The 18,589-nt window shown below is 41.2% G+C and overlaps 1 protein-coding gene and 1 pseudogene across 1 annotated transcript in view; both read right to left on the bottom strand.

The window, feature by feature from the left end:
- Nucleotides 1-17,339, bottom strand: part of LOC149167526 (pentatricopeptide repeat-containing protein At3g26782, mitochondrial-like) — a 28,804-nt gene extending 11,465 nt beyond the window's left edge. The window contains exons 1-3 of the mRNA XM_089430511.1: nt 16,904-17,339; nt 16,438-16,789; nt 16,137-16,191 (exon numbers count right to left, since the gene is read on the bottom strand). Of these exons, the coding sequence (XP_089286637.1) occupies nt 16,137-16,191; nt 16,438-16,789; nt 16,904-17,339 (843 nt within the window). The remainder of the gene's footprint in view (nt 1-16,136; nt 16,192-16,437; nt 16,790-16,903) is intronic.
- Nucleotides 17,340-17,874: 535 nt separating this feature from the next.
- LOC149167527 (pentatricopeptide repeat-containing protein At1g11290, chloroplastic pseudogene) lies at nt 17,875-18,351 on the bottom strand (annotated as a pseudogene).
- Between the last annotated feature and the right edge of the window lie 238 nt (nt 18,352-18,589).

An 18,589-nucleotide genomic window follows, 5' to 3' on the forward strand; every position in this document is an offset into this window, starting at 1 on the left:
CTCAATCGCTAGAAGGGGCCCACTTAGGGGCTATTTCGACAGTATGGTCCATTCCTGTTTGTTCATCCGGAATAGTATCTGGGAACTCTTATGTTGAGTCTCAGCAAATTGATCCTTCAGGGTGTCAATTTGGGCAGCCCAGTTCTCAAGAACAAACAATTTCTTTGAGTACCGAATTACCGCCGTATGGGGCGCAGTATACCCTTTCATTGTCTCCTCTGGGAGGACAACCATACGAGAGTTCACAAAAAAATTCAGGTTATGCTGGAATTACATCTAGCGGTTGGGTGCCAATACTGCCTCAACAACCAAGAGTTGTATATTTGATGCAACAATGTTTACCTATGTCAAATATACCAACTACGCCGACTATTGTGACGGTGTCGTAAGTACAAGAGTTGCCTGTTGTATGCCAGCCTCAAGTTTCTCAGGTTGTAATACAACAGCCTCTTGTCCCTGCAACTCAACCACAATCGCCAACTAGTGAAATGACATAGGTCCAAACGGGTACAATTACCCCTCATCTTGGTCAAATGGCCAGTATTGGACAACAGCACATGGCTGGTGCAATACCAACAACCGCAATTCCAACAAGTATACCAAGGATCTGAGCAACAAATCTTTGCAAATAGTGGGCAGTCGTATACTCAAAACGGTCAAAATCAACCATTCTACAATAGTTATGCCCATCAACCTTACCAAAGTTACCAGCATCAAATGCATTATGCTGGTATGCAAAGACCAACTGCTCAGGCAATTCCGTCCTATCCTGGGTATGCTTCGCCAAACCTGAATCAACAGTTACCCTTCGTGGCAACTTTAGAGTTACCAGATCTAAATCGGCTAACGAACGATCCAATTGCTTACGCCCCTTGGTGGCCAGCGATTCCGCATAAACTTCCGTCAGATATTCCTAAATTTAATGGAAATCCAGGTGAAGACCCGTCGAATCATGTGATGACATTTCATCTGTGGTGTTCATCAAACACCCTAAACGATGATTCGATTAGGCTTCACCTTTTTCATAGGACGTTAACTGGTCCGGCAGCAAAATGGTATATCGAGTTACCCAGAGCGTCGTTTGACAACTTCAGCGCCCTAGCCACAACCTTTTTAACCCATTTTCAGTTACCAATAAGGTACGAAACGGGAACAGAACTTCTTACCAATTTCAAGCAAACAACGGCCACTCACATATCCGATCATATTCATGAGTGGCGACGTCGTCGAAGAATGGTAAAAACGTATGTTCCTGATCAGCTTTTAGCTGAATGGTTTATTAAGTCATTATTACCTTCCATTACAGAAGATGTGGCAAAAGGGGGAGTCGTCACTGAAGAACAAGTTATTGCTCGTGCACAATATTTAGACTTGATTTATACTCAGTCTGGCACGCTCTACGATAAAATCCCTTACGCTCCCAGAACGGAATTTTCCGTCCCTCCTCCTCCTAAATCGAACAATGACTCTCATGTCGGCGATGGCGTGATTGGTACGACAGACACGAAATCGAAAAAGGCTACATCTAAAAAGGCCCATAAGATTTGCAGTGAAAATGCAAAAGAAGAACTTCTTGCCTCGGAAGTAAATGTCGTCTCGACTGACAAAGGCAAAGAAACCAAGCAACCAGGAGGCAAGAAGAAAAACAAAGGGAAGAAGAAGAAACAGGAGGAATCATCACCTGAAAATTCTTCTGCAAACCCTCCTGGAGATAGGAAACCCAAAAGTCCATGCTTAATATGTGATGAGGATCATTGGACAAGAGATTGTCCACATAAAGCTGAGCTTAAAAGATTCTTCAAGAATTCAAAAACCTCAGCGGTATTGACTGATCCGTTTCCAAATCCAGGAACAAATCTGGTTGCTAGTGAAAATGCTTCCCCGTCCCAAGTGCTGATGTTGTCGGTTTCGAAACAGCAAAATGATGCTTTGATATCGACAAGGAATAAAGATTATGGGAATCCACAGCTGTCGAACAACAAGGATAAGGATCAACCTAGTAGTTCGACAACAACTTCGACAGAAGTTGCGCCGCCCATCATTCCGGAGCTAACAATAAAACTGCCAAAGGGAGTAGTACACAAGTCGACATTTAATCCTCGTGCCAGAGCAACACAGCATTATAACATAGTGGAAGATCTAGCCCAATCACCATCTGCTATGTCGACACTTGAAGTACTACAAAATTGCCCATCCCAAAAGCAAGGTTTATTGTCAGCTATAGGTGGGATAGACCCAAAGGATTCTAATCTTGTGTCCTTTAATCACAAAGGATATTATCCTCAGTTACCAGCTCAACTAGTTTTCCTCATTCAGGTGAAAGCCCTCAACAAAACTGTTCATCGAACAATTATTGATGAGGGGGCATCTACATGTATTATGTCGATGAGTTGCTGGAAAACTTTAGGATCTCCAACCTTGTCACGATCTTCGACGACATTAAAAGCATTTGACGGACGAACATATACCCCGTATGGTATTCTAAGTAACTTGCAAGTTGAACTAGGGGGGAAAACAGTAGAAATAGATGTCGAAGTAATCGACGAAAACCTCGATTACAACATCCTACTGGGAAGACCATGGATATATGCTATGGCTGCAGTTGTGTCGACCTACTTTAGGAAGATTGCATTTCCTTTTCAAGGAGGAATTACAATCGTCGACCAACAAACATTTCTCCCCAATAGTTCCCAAGTTACGGGAAGCATTCCGATGATCCATGGAAGCCCCCATTCGCTTCAAAATATCGGAGTAGGCCTACTAAAAGACCCTATATTAATGGGGACTTTTGCCCTCCCGCCACCAACCAATCTGGCGGAAGTGGCAACGATAGGAACCTGCAATATGATATCTTCAATTCAAAAGATCTCAGAAAACGATATTAACATGGATCATCCGCAGGTATTGCCTCCAAGCCCAATAGAAATATTGTAGCAATCAATGTTTTCGGCATGGGAGGCAGGCCCGAATCAACGCTCATCAAGCGTTTGGATAGATAGGTCTAAGGAATATGGCACCCCTTCAGATCCTTGGTCGCAAGTGCATTACACCGACGAAGGAATTATTCAGTCAATGATAATTGAAGGGGCACCATGGGAAGATTACCACCATCGTTCCCATCTTCCGGATTATCAAGAAGATACTCCTGATGACCTTCATCATCCTTCAGTTTTTGATTTCCTATCAAATACTGTAAACACGGTGGATTCCGAGCGAAACTTGTCCAATATTGAAGAGACTATCGCCATAAATATCTCGACCAAAACGGATGTTGTAGAAAATATTTATGTTGGCAAATGTTGTTCTCCTTCAGAACTCGAAATATATAACGCTCTTTTTCGCGAATTCAGAGATGTCTTTGCTTGGTCATACGATGAAATGCCAGGCATTGACTCGAGTATAGTTGAACACGAAATCAAGATGTATCCAGATGTCAAACCGGTACGACAACGGCTACGGCAGGTGCACCCCAAGAAAGCCGCTGCTATCAAGGCAGAAGTTGAGAAACTTCTCCATGCTGGTTTTATTTACCCGGTTCCTCTAACCGATTGGGTATCGAACATTGTTCCTGTGATGAAAAAACAAGGAACAATTAGAGTGTGCGTCGATTATAGGGATGTAAATCAAGCTTGTCCGAAAGACAACTACCCTACACCCTTTATTGACCAGATAATTGATGAATGCGCTGGATGTGAAATCTTTTCATTTATGGATGGATTCTCCGGGTATAATCAAATAAATATCCGCCCACAGGACCAGTCAAAGACTACATTTATTTGTCCGTGGGGCACATTTGCATATCGCAAATTACCCTTTGGTTTAAAGAACGCAGGGGCAACATTTCAGAGGGCAATGAATTATGCCTTCCATGACATCAAAAACATCGTTCAACCATATATCGACGACCTTCCGGCTCATTCGCGAAAGCGGACCGATCATCCGCAGCATTTGAGAGTGATATTTCTACGTTGCCGACACTACAAGATACGACTCAATCCACACAAATGTGTGTTTTGTGTCAGTTCTGGTTGTTTGCTTGGCTTTGTAGTCTCAAAAAACGAGATTCGTCTCGACCCATGTAAGGTTCAAGCAATCATAAATTTGCCTCCACCTACAAATTTGCTTCAGATTCAGAAACTCCAAGGGAAAGTAAACTTTCTAAGGAGGTTTATTCCAAATTATGCCGAACTTGCTAAAGGTTATACACGTCTATTGAAAAAGAAGGATTAGGTCGCGCAAGCTTCCTTTGATGCTTTAAAAGAATCCCTAATGAAAGCATCATTAATGTACGCTCTTGATTATCAAAAAGACTTTACCATGTATCTGGCTGCAACGGATACAACCATCGCAATGGTTTTAGTTCAAGAAGACAACGGAATTGAACATCCTATATATTATTTGAGTAGGAACTTAAATGATACAGAAAGCAAGTATTCCTATGTTGAAAAGCTGGCTCTCGCAGCTATTCAAGCGATACAGAGATTTCGACACTATGTCCTCTTTCGAAAAACTACCATTTTGTCAGATTGCAACCCCATGACTTATATATTGTCGCGACAGTTGCTGGGGGGCAAATATTCAAAATGGATAGCAATTCTCCAAGAGTTTGATCTGGAATTCATAAAATCCAAATCAAAGAAATCCCTGGTTTTTGCGGAATTACTATGCGATCTCCCATCGTCGTCCAACGATGAAACATCCGAAGAAACCATCGTGGATGAATCTTTGTTTCTGATATCTTCAAGCAATCCGTGGTATGGAGATATAATCATCTATCTCCAAACCCAAAAATATAGGTCCAATACCTCTCGCTCGGAACAAAAACGTATTCGATACCAATCGAAAGACTACATGATCGTCGGTGATACACTTTACCGTCGTGGTGTCGATACAGTTCTGAGGAGGTGCCTCACCCACGAGGAGGCCAAAAAAGTCCTGAATGATTGCCATTCAGGCGCGTGTGGGGGGCATCAATCTGGTTACGCTACAGCACAAAAAATCTTATGAGCAAGATACTTCTGGCCAACAATGTTCAAAGATTGCATAACTGCAATCAGAAGTTGCCATGCATGTCAAATTTTCGATAGCAAAACCAAAAAACCACCCGCACCTCTGCAACCGATAGTTGTTGTTGGGCCATTCGCCAAATGGGGCATTGATTTCATGACATGTAACCCCACCTCGACCGGGGGCATGGGTATATCATAGTCGCCGTAGACTATTTTACCAAATGGGCCGAGGTGATGCCTACATTAGATAACACTGGTGAAACAACTGCCCTTTTCTTTTTCAATCATGTAGTCACCAGATTCGGCGTTCCACAAGCTATAGTCACAGATCATGGATCACATTTTCGCAATCACATGATGGTCGAATTGGCTGCCAAATTAGGGTTGTCCCACGACAGCTCTACTCCATATTACCCACAGGCCAATGGACAAGTTGAAGCAATCAACAAAGTCCTGAAGCGGATGCTGCAAAGGATGATTGGAGTCCACAAAAGGAGTTGGCACCTGATCCTGTACTCAGCTTTGTGGGCATACCGAACATCAGTAAGAAATGCAACCGGGTTTACACCTTTTCAACTGGTGTATGGCCTAGAAGCAATCTTACCAGTTCAGTGTGAAATCTCGTCCCTCAAACTCGCAGTCGACCTTCTCCCCAGAACTTCAAAAGAGGAGGCTCGTTTCTTGGAACTAATCCAATTGGATGAAACCCGTCGTGATGCCGCTTTGGCTAACGAAGCCCATAAGAAACGAGTCAAGGCGCAGTTCGACAAGAATGTCAAACCCCGTGTCTTCTCAGAAGGTGACTTGGTCTTACTTTATGACCAGGAATCCGATAAATTGGGAGTAGGTAAGTTCAAGTCTTTATGGATGGGCCCCTATATTGTTAAGCAAGTGTTAGCAAAAGGAGCCTACGAGTTAATGGATTATGATGGGATTCCACTGGCGCAACCCCGTAACGGGTTGTACCTTAAGCGTTACTACGCATGATTCAGTGTGGTAACCTATATGCTTTTGTTACATTTTTGTTTTCGCTAAGAGTAATTGTTTTGGTCAAGTAATCCACTTTTTACATTTGTCACAGATGTCGAACCCATTGGAATCTTTCGTTGGATATGCCAATGGAGCGAGTCGTAGTTCGCGGAACCTATCTTCTGTGGCCTGGGCCATTTTTGATCCAAACGACAAGTTAGTAAGTTTCAGAGGGGTATGTATTGGTCGGTCAACAAATAACATCATTGAATATAGCGCGTTGATAGAACTTCTCTCTGATTCCATCACACATGGCATAAGCCGACTTGCCGTCAGGCTAGACTCACAGCTCGTCATACTACAACTCACTGGTATCTACTCCGTCCGAAATCCAGCTATCTATCGTATGTTCCTAAGGGTCAAGATTTTGGAAAGACAATTTGATTTTATTCAATATCAGCATATTTCCATAAACTTAAACACATTAACAAACTCATTGGCAAATTATGTGTTAGATAGACATTTGCAACATTTATAAAAAGAAGCATTTCATCAGTATTTGCATCAGGATCATGTAACTTAACCAAAATAAAACTCCGAAAATCAAAAATATATATATAACTGTTTATGGTTTACACATAATGTTCTGTAACCAAGACAAAATTGGTCAAATGACCCAAAACTCAAAACGCTAGGGGGCACCCTAGTCTAATGATGTTGGTGATAACAAGTCACCGCCTGTGCAATCATGCGTAAAAGCCTAGTCCACCGACTCGGCACACCAGTAGTATGTCACTGCAACCTCAGGGGCAGCTCATCGGTCCTCACGTCCGAATACCAAGAGTAAGGCCCTCGACCTAATCCTGCAATGCTGAAAGAGTCTCGACCACATCAAGGTCGCGAAGGATAGCCCTTCCCGCACCCTCTCCTGCTGGAGCGACAGCTGGCACTCTCAGGCGTACTACTGGTCGAACTGGTCCAACATCTGCATGAGCACATGAGTTTTGATTAGTCCTGATAGAAGAAAGCACAAGAACATTATAAAGAGAAATGATAAACAGAGATATGGTCAGAGAATTTACTGATGACACCCCACTGCTCGCCAGCAGGCAGTACCAAATCCGGATCACCCCGGAAATCCATACCAGCATATGGATACTCGGAAAAAACCATCTCCTGACAGTTGAACCACTCGAAAAAGGTATCAGAGAAGGAAATCTGGGACTGACCAGCATGTCTGGCCATAAGGTCGACCCATCTCTGCATCCGTGGCTCAGTCGGTGGAGGTAAACCAAGTGAAACATACTGCGGCTGCATCAGCGGGATCTTTTCCAAGGCGAAAGCTGTCAAGATAGAACCATATCCAAATTTCTTCAATCTTCCATTTTTCACCTTGGTCAGTTGTTCTTTCATCACAGAGAGTATTGCATCACACCAGTTGAACACCTTTGGTTCAAGGCATTCCAAGGCGTACTGCATATAAGACCTGTTGGCCACGTGAAGTGCCGCACTACCAGCCAGTCTAGCAAAAGTGAACAGAATGGTCCTCAGGGACCTGTCAGTGACATCTCGGATAATGATCTTGTCGTCCTTACTCGGCTGAGATCCCTCTTTGCAATACCTGCGAATGTAATCTCTCACAGATTCACCCCCACGGGCCGAACCTGATAATGAGATAGGGGCACCCCGCCTCGATAAGCTGGTCAAAAAATAGATGTCCACGATAGTCAAGGGGATAGATTTTCCCCTAATCTGGAACATCTGGGTGGTAGGATCCCATACATCGAGAAAATATTGCAACAAGTTGATTTGTTGCCTCATGCAAGAGATGCAGAAAAACTTGAACAGGCCACAGTTTCGCAGTGCATTTACCGTAACCGGATCATGTAAAGCAAGCATGTCCTCTTCTTCATGCTCACGTTCTCGCCATGTAACAAGCATTTTGCTCCAATGAATCTCTGAAACAAACAAGAGAAGAGTCAAGATCCTGATTTGGTGAAAAACAGGCAAAAATTTCCATGAAAAACTGTGCATAAATGGCCCTCTTTGCGCCCATCGCACCCCCAGCAGTGTTCTAGGTGGGATGCATGCTGACTGGCCAATGGCCAAGCCAGCATGCATCGCACCTTTCGATGTAGAAGAGGTGCGATGGAGCCAGGGCAAGTTTTTCAAACCCCAGAGGCTCAGAAAAACCAAAAAACATGCTCAGAATGCAAAAAGGAAAGGATGAAATTAAAGAGCTCAGGTTTAGCTCCTACCTGGTCCAGACGGCGCCGAGAATCGTCCACAGAATCTCCCGGAATCAGCTAGTGAAAATCAAGGGGGAAAGCACCTCCAAAGCTCCAACAAACCAAAGTTCAAATGAAATGGTAAAATGAGAGGCAGTACAACCTTTGAAAGAACGAAGTTGTCAATGGTAAAATCAAGACAATCAATGACCATTTTATCGAGCAGTTTTAACGCGGAATTCAAGCTCGTTAAAAAATAAACATAAGCAATGAGCAAATGTTCCCCCAGAGTTTAAGCTCATTAAAAAATGAACCAATTTCCGATAAATAACCATGGTGAATGTATTATCACCAGCCTTTGAAGCCTTGGTCGTGTTCTCATCATCACCTCCACTCTGTATTGGCCGATCATTCACCTCCATTTGATTGTTTACCCTTTTTGAGGAACAGCTGCGAAGAGTGATCCTGTTAGCCTTCCTTGTGACATTGCCGTGATTGGAAAATTCCAAACCTTACCTGGAATCAGCTGCTACCCGAATTTATCACTCGTTCCTCAAAAAACGAGTCTCCTTTAAGCTCTTTTCAACTAACTCGTAAAATATGAAAAGATTGCCGAGCCATTGGCCTCTCCAGCTCGTTAAAGGGACCGGAAGTGCTATCCCTCCTTTAGATTTTAATCTTTTTGGACTTGAGGGATTATTACACAAAAAGATCGAGCGCTTGTCTTGTTCGGCTCGTTAAAAGTACCGAAAATTCATCCCTTTTGTATTGTTTTATACTTTTTCGAGCTCAAGGGATTATATGACGAAAAAGGATTATTGGAGTTTTCTTTACGTCCCTTTTCAGACTCTCTAAAATTGAAAAGGACCGAGTTATCCTTGTCGTTAAACTCGTTAAAACCGAAATAGCGACAAACTTGTCCATACAGACAAGAACAAGTTTCACTATCGCTAGGCTCGTTAAAACATAGCGATGGGTTTGCCCGAAGGGAAAATTATAGAACAAGCATATGTTATCCTCCTCAAGCTTGACAAAAATAAAGAGGTACTGGTCAGCAATGACTGGGGAAAAATTGGGAAGAAAACTTGAAGAAACTTTATCGGTAGCAAGTCGCTCTTGAACATGACACTTTCACTCCGCATCCGAGTCGGGTTGGGTTGTTCCATTCACTGGTCACATCACCATGGTTCCGTCACACCATCCATATTTGGGGTTAATGCTACCGATCCATCATGTCAGTGTCGCCGATATGTTCAAGAGAAGTCACTCAGAGAATTCGCCTGTGTCTCACCCACTGCAATACATTTACGCTCCATTCTTTCATGACCGCCACCCTGAACCTTATATCACCAGATCGTTTTCACCTCCATTAAAATCATTTGCTTCGTTCCGTGTCATTGATGTGGGATTCACTAAGGCCCTCCTATGACGGATCGCTTCTTGTCGACATCAGCTCATTATCCAAGAAGTCGATCTAGGAACAACCCTTTCAGTACTTTGAAGCTTGCATGCCTCAATGGCAAGTTTCTCACTTCCGGCGACAGGTTTACATCAATGGCCTTCGACAGAGAGATTTTGCGTGGTGTTCGACGCCAAGTCCCTTATTCACACCACGTGAATTGTACTGTAGTACCTTGAGGGTCATCATCATTGTCGGTGATTCCTCTCGCGCCTGTTAACAGCTTACATCATTGGCTGGTAATCAGGCGATGTCTTTCCATGTTCGACTCCATAACATCTCTCACATGGATCGACTTGTACTTTGAGTGAAGATCAAACGAGATTGAAGACCCCGGATCTAGTTTCATCCATCCGAGCTGCGATATATATTCAGGAAAACAAAGACATCAAATGTACATCATTACTGCACAGATAATCATCCAACCTAAGGGATGATGGCTCTACCAAAATCATCAGTCTACACTCAGACGATTGTCTCTCTTATGTACATGAAAATGAATTTATAAAGTTGATCATGGGAATGCCCGCCTCAGCTAGATCATGAAAATATTATGAAGATAATGTATTGTATTGTATCTTATTACAGGTCGCCTTCCAGCTTGAAAAAACTTCAGATCCTCATGATAAAGCATTTCACCCGACATCAACAGATTAACGACCTCATGCTTTAGGGGGCAACTGTTATAGACATTTTTGGGCACTGCAACCCCAATCATAAATGTCCATAAACCAAGGCTCTTAAGTCCCTAAAAGTGTTGTTCCAACCTCTAAAAGAACAAGGTCAACTGATTACATCTTCTCCCAGAAGTTCTCCATGAAATACTACTCAGAACTAGTCAAAACTGGACCATCTCACCTGCTCCATGGTCAAAGTGCGTTGCATCCCACCTAAATACACACAGGAGGTGCGATGCATCTTGAAAAGCCCTTCTATGGGGTGCGATGGGCGAGAGTGGACAAATGGCAGAGTCAATCTGCAAGGTGGAGGATCATGGAATCTTCTAGAAACTTCTCATGTGACACTTGCCTCTCTGCATTCGCCCAGGGATGAGTAAGAGATCATCAATCTCCAAGTGGAATCAAGAACTATCAGAGAGAGGACACTAATCAACTCTCAAAATCTGACTCACCCCCTTGCAAACATCTATATATGGATCCCTCATCCCAGAGATCCACAGGCTGGAATTTTGTATCTTGTAAGGAAGTGCTGCTGGTTTCTTGGTGCAATATCATAGTGTTGGGTGATCTAAGCTTTTCATGAGGTGAAAAAGGGCTTTCTTGCTGAGAGGATAATGCTGGGTCAAAACAATTGGTTGTAATCCTCTTTGCTACTTCTTGATTATCAATAAAGCTATTCAAGTTTTCCTCCACATTCTTGTATGATTGATGATATATGCATTTGTGTGGTCAATATATATCTGGTCCTATATTGTTTATGATAATAGATCTATGTTCTTGGATAGTGCTATGCTGCTTTGATTCTACAGGTGCTCTTTGAAGCTGGGTAGACGAGGAAGCGAGTGGCAAAAATCTATCAGAAGGGAGAGGAATCAAGTAAGGAACCAAGCGCAAGACAGAGGTTGGTCTACATTATTCCCCTCTTATCTATTTCTCATAAAAGAAAACAAAAGTAGTTTTAGTTTGTTTGTTTCTAAGGTAGCTACCAGCCTTAGTGGGACTAGCAGCGCTGCATAGACACTAGATTTCCCGATAACACAGCTATAACCATATGAGTCCTTTGTTTTTTTTTATACTCAAAATAAAACCGATAGAAGAATTCAATAGTGGGAATGGATGTCCCAATCCTTAGCAATGCCCAAATCAATTGTTGGTGAATTTTTTTAACATTATTGAGTGGGATGATATTTGGGTTGGTGGTAAGGCTATCACTCCATGGAAAATAGAAATGAAGAGTCATATACACTGTATTGTGCAAGTATTTATTTTGGGAAATCTCTAGAAGTAGGTGGTTGGTCAAATGGAGAAAGCTAGATTTTTTCATGCAATCACAATTGGGATTGGATACATACACGTGGACCAAGTACACTTCAAATCATAGGGAATTATGGTGGCGTTCCACCTTATTAGTTTATCTTTTCTTCCATGTTTCCCACTTCAGATTTGTGTGTTCATGCATCCTAAATTAGGTCTTGTGGGGCCACTTTACTGCATTTTCTGAATTCTAGTGCAGTTTGCAATCAAATTTTAGCCCGTTTTCTTAGCCTCTTGCCTTGGTTTTTGGCATTTCCTTATAAATTCACTTCTTCAAGGATGGTTCATGTCTCTATGCCTCTTTCACGTGTATCAGAATGTGGTTGTTAGCAGCTTCCTGTGGTTCATTCTGGCAACAAAGATATTGGATTTTTGTGCACAAGAAGTGTCATGCTTGATTTCATAAGAAGCTTCCCTTTTGGGGGATTCCTTAGTCATTTTAAGGAAATACTTCTCTTACATTCCTATAGATCTTCTTTCAACTCTAATAGATATTCTTACAAACTCTTGATTGTTGGCTTCTCTTAAATCTGATTTCTTACAAACTAATTAGCAAGCGTTGTTGTTTCCCCTCGAGGTTTTCTTCATTGGAGAAAAAAAAGGTGTATCGAGACTTAAAAATAAATGTCAAAAGGACTCACTAAACACCTAACACTAAATCTCAAAGTGACTCACCTATAATAGTTCTTCAGCTACAAGGACAATAATCAAAACATTGTGGTTTGCTAACATTATAAAACGTCCACCCTGTCCATGTACTTTTTTCCAACCATGAAATGAATACAATGAAAATAGAGGAATGAGTAATATTATTTACATAGAAGGGAACCCATATTACTTGAATATTTCAAGAGGCCTCAATGGTATCTTGGAGGTACATCCTTGAAGAATATAACACCCTCTTGAATCCAAGACTTTCTCACTATAGTATAAAGGAACTTACCTGAAACAGTTGTAGCTGCACTACAATGAATATCATCGAAAAGCAATTCCTTGCTACCACTACTAAAAAAAATTATCATCCATGTACTTTGCTATGACCATGAACATGATGTAAATGGACAATTGACTGGAACTAACATAAACGACTACTTCATATTATTTGGATTTTTCAACAAGCTTCAATGGTATTTTGGAAGTACTCTTATCCAAAGAGAGATGTTCCACCATTGGAAGAGATTCTTTTTGTAGCATCAAAGGAGTCATGATTATAAAAATCTATAATGAGCTTAAATTGATTTCCACCTAACATTTGAATTGAAATCAAACTAGTTTTAGGCTGAAAATAGATTCTTGCACTAAACATCCAAATTATTGATACGAACTATTGCAAGGTACCAACTATTGCATTATTGCTTATGTTGTCAATTGTGAGGCTAAGTGTTCCATACATCTAAACCAATGGGTTAGATCAACTAATTGTGACCAATGTTGGTAGGAATTCAGTGAGTTTCATCCCACTAGATGTACAGTTCTAATCCCCCTAAATTAGAGGCACTAATCTACATCTTCATGTTTAATAAGGATGACATCCACAAAGATGTGCAAGCGTTGTTGTTATTTCCCCACAAGGTTTTTTTCATGGGAGAAAAAAAGTGTATCAAGGCATAAAAAAAATGTCAAAGAGACTCAATAAACACTAAATCTCAAAGGGACTCACCTATAATAGTTGTTGAGCTACAAGGACGATAATCAAAACATTGTAGCTTGCTAACATTATAAAAATTCCACCATGTCCATGTACTTTTTCCAACCATGAAATGAATACAATGCAAATACAGGAATGAATAATCTGATTTATTATGTGGAGAAAGAATTAAGCCCTTTGTGCAATCCTTCGTATTCACGACAAAAATGATAGATATTAACAATGGTTATGGTGGAGTTCTTCAATGTGGTCTTAAGGAGGCAAAGAAGGCATGGTTGCTCTGGGGCATTTGGAGCAAAGACTTGGAAAAGAGCCTTTGTGCACTCTATCTTCTAAATTCCTCGACCATTGGTGTATTAAGGAGGTATATAAACCAACTACCAAATTTCAAAATTGGTGGTATCATGTGGTAGAAGCCTCAAAGCCAGCAGGGAGCTCTCGACACCAACTAGGCATTGGCTCTCACATATCTCTAGAAGATAATTCAAAAACTTTCTAGGTCAATTAGAATTTCTTCATTGATGAAGTAGTAAAGGTGAGGCTTGTTAGGCATGTCTTGTTGGCACTGAGTTGGTGTAATGTTTTAATTTGGGAAGTGATCATATGGAAAATTTTGGGGACAATTGCTCCTTAGTATCATCCATTTAAGGCACCATTGATGTTGAGGCTATGTTCTTGTCTTATATATCTAATTTCTTTATGTGGTGAGAGGCGCAAGGCCTTACCAACCCTTAGTGATTCATGGGGCCCTAACAACTGGAGACTTAGTTATGAATTTACAGTGGGGGAAACTTGCGATACATGAATTTCTTATGAAGTTATTGCAATCAAATCGTTGGCACAACAAATGGATAAGCCAAAGGCAAACCAAGAACTTATGTGTACCAAACTAATCTAGGTTTCTATTGTTGTCCTGGAAACTATAGAATTATTTATGGAAGACATAACTTAGCAAAGGATATTAGAGGATGAGGCAAATGGTCTTCACAAGCAACTAAAGGATCCGCAGGCAACAATTAAATCCTTTTCTCTGCATATCTCCTCTAATCTAGATAAGGAGATAAGATAAATCAACAAAGGAAATTAGAGGATGTGGCAGATGGTCTTCACAAGAAACTAGAGGATTTGGAGGCAGCAATTAAATCCTTGTCTCTTCATATCTCCTCCAATCTAGATAAGGAAAGTACAAGAAATGTAATAAAATTAGATTTGAATGTACCTCTTGTATAGAGGATAAATCTTGAACTTGCATAAATTTTGCTATATATTGTAAGTTTTGGATGATCTTTCTGATCTTCAGGAGAGCGTATACCTCCAATGACCCAGCGTCTATTAGGCAAGTCAGTAGTCAAGTACATATGATAGTCTTAATGATGTTAAAGTTGTTTTTGAACTCGAATAGAATTTTAATGTAATCACCTAATGTCCAAGATGTGATTCAGGTATAGAATTTTGCCTAATATCAAATGCTCATTACGCCTTTAAAAAAAAAAAAACATCCTTGGTGCATTTATTAAGGCCATACTTAACCTAGATGTAGATTCGGGTGATTAGAGGGCTCAGTATTCACAAGGAAAGACTACATATATACTCATAAAGCAAGAAAGTGCAAAGAGGAGTTATACATAACATAGGTACAAAGGGGGGGAAACATTAAAATCAAAGCTAATGCATATCCTCAAAAGGATCCTTAATGTATTATTTAATAACATTCAACAAGCTTATTTGGTCCCCTATTTGATCGATGAAACACCCAAGGATGATACATAATATCTACTCATTTCTTTACATTAGGAGATCTTGCTTTAAGTTAGATAACATATATTTGTATTGCAAATAAGTTACTCAATCAATCCATTTGACCTGAAATATAATACAAGAGTATCTAGCCAGCCCTATTTAAGTAAAAATAAGAGACACAAATTTCAAACATTACAATGGAAAACCAATTGATTTTCATTTTGAGCTCGAAGAATCACTAATTTATTTTTTTAATAGAATAGCAAATCAAAACCGATTGATTTTCATTTTGGGCTGGGAGACTTACCAATTGATTCTGGAGTAGGATAACGGGCCAATTATTTGCTCTTTTGAATTGATCCGCTGGAATCTTGAAATCCTATCTTTGCTTCTTTTCAATTTTCTCTTCTTGGATTTGCCTCCACTCGAATCTTACATTCTAATATTTGCTGAAACTCACTATGAAATCAAACTGATATTGCATATTTTAATCACACAAATGAATTCAGCAGTCTCCAAAACTCAAACCCCTACTGCATCTAGATTATGCAATCTATGACTTGATATGTGCATTTTCAATTGTACAAATCAATTTTATGAGATTTCTGTCAAGAATCACCAATTTGGCCTCTTGTCATTTTTACTGGACAGAGAAGGGAAAAAATGTCGCCCCATTATCCTACTGCATGGATATTTATTGGATCCGGGCAGACACTGCACTAATTAGTTTCCCTCTTTTTCTTCGCTCCTTTGTAAAGGCAATACAAGCCAACAGTCCAAGCATCACTTGTCTTCCAATTTTGATTCACTGTCTGTCACCAATAATCACCACATGATCACTTCCTGTCCTTGAAACGATGGAAATGTTTAGCATCCCTCAGAACTACATCTCTGGCAACAATCTTGGAGATGAACTTGGTGGCAGGATAGCACTCACCACAAAGGCCAAGGTTCTTGATAAAATTGTTACCCCATCATCCTACTCCATGGATTTTGACTTGAGCTAAGTTGACACTGCGCTCGTTAGGTGCCCTTTAATCCTTTGTAGAGGCAATGCAGGCCAACAGTTCAAGCATCACTGGTATTTACATTTTGATTCACAGTCTCTGCATCACCAACAATTGCCTCATTAACACCGTCTGTCCTTGAAATGATGGAAACATTTAGAATCCCTAGCAACTATTTCTCTGGAAACAATCTTGGAGATTAATTTGGTGGCAGAGTGGCAGTCACAACAAATGTGAAGGTTCCTAACAATAGCGATAGATGTCACAGGGGACACTGCACTCATTAGGTGCCCTCTTTCTGTTGACTACTTTGCAAAGGCGATGCAAGCCAATAGTCTGAGCATCACTCATCTTTCAATTTTGATTCACTGTCTTTCTATCACCAGTAATCGCCACGTGAACACTGCCCATCCTTGAAATCATGGAAACCTTTAGAAGCCCTCACAACTATGTCTCTGGCAACAATCTTGGAGATTAATTTGGTGACAGAATCGCAGTCACCACAAATGCGAAGGTTCTTAACAACAATGATAGATGTCACAGGGGACAGACTGATAAGCCCAAATGAAATGGCTAGTTTCTTGATGTGGTAGCAGAGAGCATGTTCCTTTTGTTCCTCCTCCAAATCATGAAACACAAAGTCTTTGTCAGGTGCATATCTTGCATCTTTCATCTGCCCATACAAGCTCTCCAATTTTTCATAATTTTTTTCAGTTCGTGGATACGATTTGTCACCTGCAATAAAAGAACGCACTACGTTATTGACCTCCATCCAGCTATACCCTGGAATCTTCTTTACCTTCCTCTATCTCATCAATTTTCTCACTTCCTCTATGCCATCACACCTGCCAGCAACTGCATAAATATTCGAGAGCAATACATAATGGGAAGCACTTTTTGGATCAGAAACAAAAATATGCTGGGCTGCATGCTCTGCTAGCTCTACATCGGTATGGATTCTACAAGCACTGAGAAAAGATCCCCACGCAGCATTATCCAGTTTTATTGGCATTTTGTTGATAAAGTCATATGCGTCATCCAGGTGCCCGGAGCGGCCAAGAAGATCAAGTATGCAGCCGTAGTGTTCAACATCAGGTTTGATGCCATAATCTTGTGCCATGCTATTAAAACATTGCCAACCATCCTCTAACAAGCCTGCATGACAACATGCAGATAGAACACCAAGGAAGGTGACACGATTTGGCTTCACACAGCAATGTCGCATCTGTTTAAAGAGTTGACGAGCCTCCTGGCCATACCCATGCATAGCATACCCCACAATCATCACAGTCTAGGAGACCACATCTCTTTCAGGTATTTTTTCAAACACTTTGCACGCATCCTCTAAGCTCCCACATTTTGCATACATGTCTACGATGGCACTCTCCACAAAAACATCCAATTTCCACCCACCTCTAATTATATCTCCTTGGACTTCCTTGCCTCCCTGCAGAGCTGCCAAATTCCCACATACGGTAAGAATGGCGGCATATGTTTCCAAGTCCATATTTGTCCGCTGCATTTGTTGGATGAGTTCCAATGCGTCACCAAACTGTTTATTCTGTACATACCCTGCAATCAACGCAGTCCAGCAGACCACATTTCGTTCACCGTATTTTGTCAAAAACTTGTTGAGCATCCTCAATGCTCCCGCATTTAACATACATATCTACAAGGGCACTCCCTACAAAAGCATTAGAATGCAATCCACCTGTAATTATACCTTTATGGATCTCCTTGCCATGTTCCAAAATTGTCATGTCAGCACATGCCATGAGAACCCCCGTGAAAGTATAGAAGCTTGCTTTAATGTCAGTGCGCTACATTTGGTTATCGATCCTCAAGGCCTCCTTCCCATCAGCATTCCTGGCATAAGCCACGATCCGGGTAGTCCATGCGACCACATTTCGTTCAAGCATTTTGTCAAATACGTCTCGCGCATTACCCATATCCCCGCATTTAACATACTGATCTACAAGGGAACTTCCAACAAAGAGATTTGATTCAATCCCACTTTCCATTCTCTCTTCTTGGAGCTCTTTAGCTCGCTCTAGAGACGCCAACCCAGCAAAAGCTGGAATAACGCTAGCAAATGTAAACTGACCTGACCGGATGCTTGCTTCCTGCATTTGATAAGACAGTTTCAAATCTCCCTCGATATGTCCGTTCTTGGCATAAGCTGTAATCATGGTAGTCCAAGAGACCACATTTCGCTCCAGCATTTCGTCAAACACTTGGCGGGCATCTGCCAGAAAGCCACACTTTGCATACAACATCACGAGTTTCGTGTCCAACATCACGTCTTAATTAAAGCTCATTTGGATGATGTGGGCATGGACTAATTTTCCCTCTGGCAAGTCATTCATCTTGAGACAACGTTGAAGGAAAGAATCATAATTAGAAAGCTTGTTGGCATTGGAAACCAGAACTTGTTCTCGGCTTTTAAAAAAGACAGTGAGAGTGTCGGTGCTGGTGGCTAGAGTTGGCTTCGCCGATCAAAACAAATTAATGGACTGCGGGTTCAAGTCTTATGCG

Source organism: Pinus tabuliformis, chromosome 5_1 (genome assembly GCF_031772625.1).
Source record: "Pinus tabuliformis cultivar Carrire ecotype Pingquan chromosome 5_1, CPIR1, whole genome shotgun sequence".
NCBI classification, from domain to species: Eukaryota; Viridiplantae; Streptophyta; class Pinopsida; order Pinales; family Pinaceae; genus Pinus; species Pinus tabuliformis.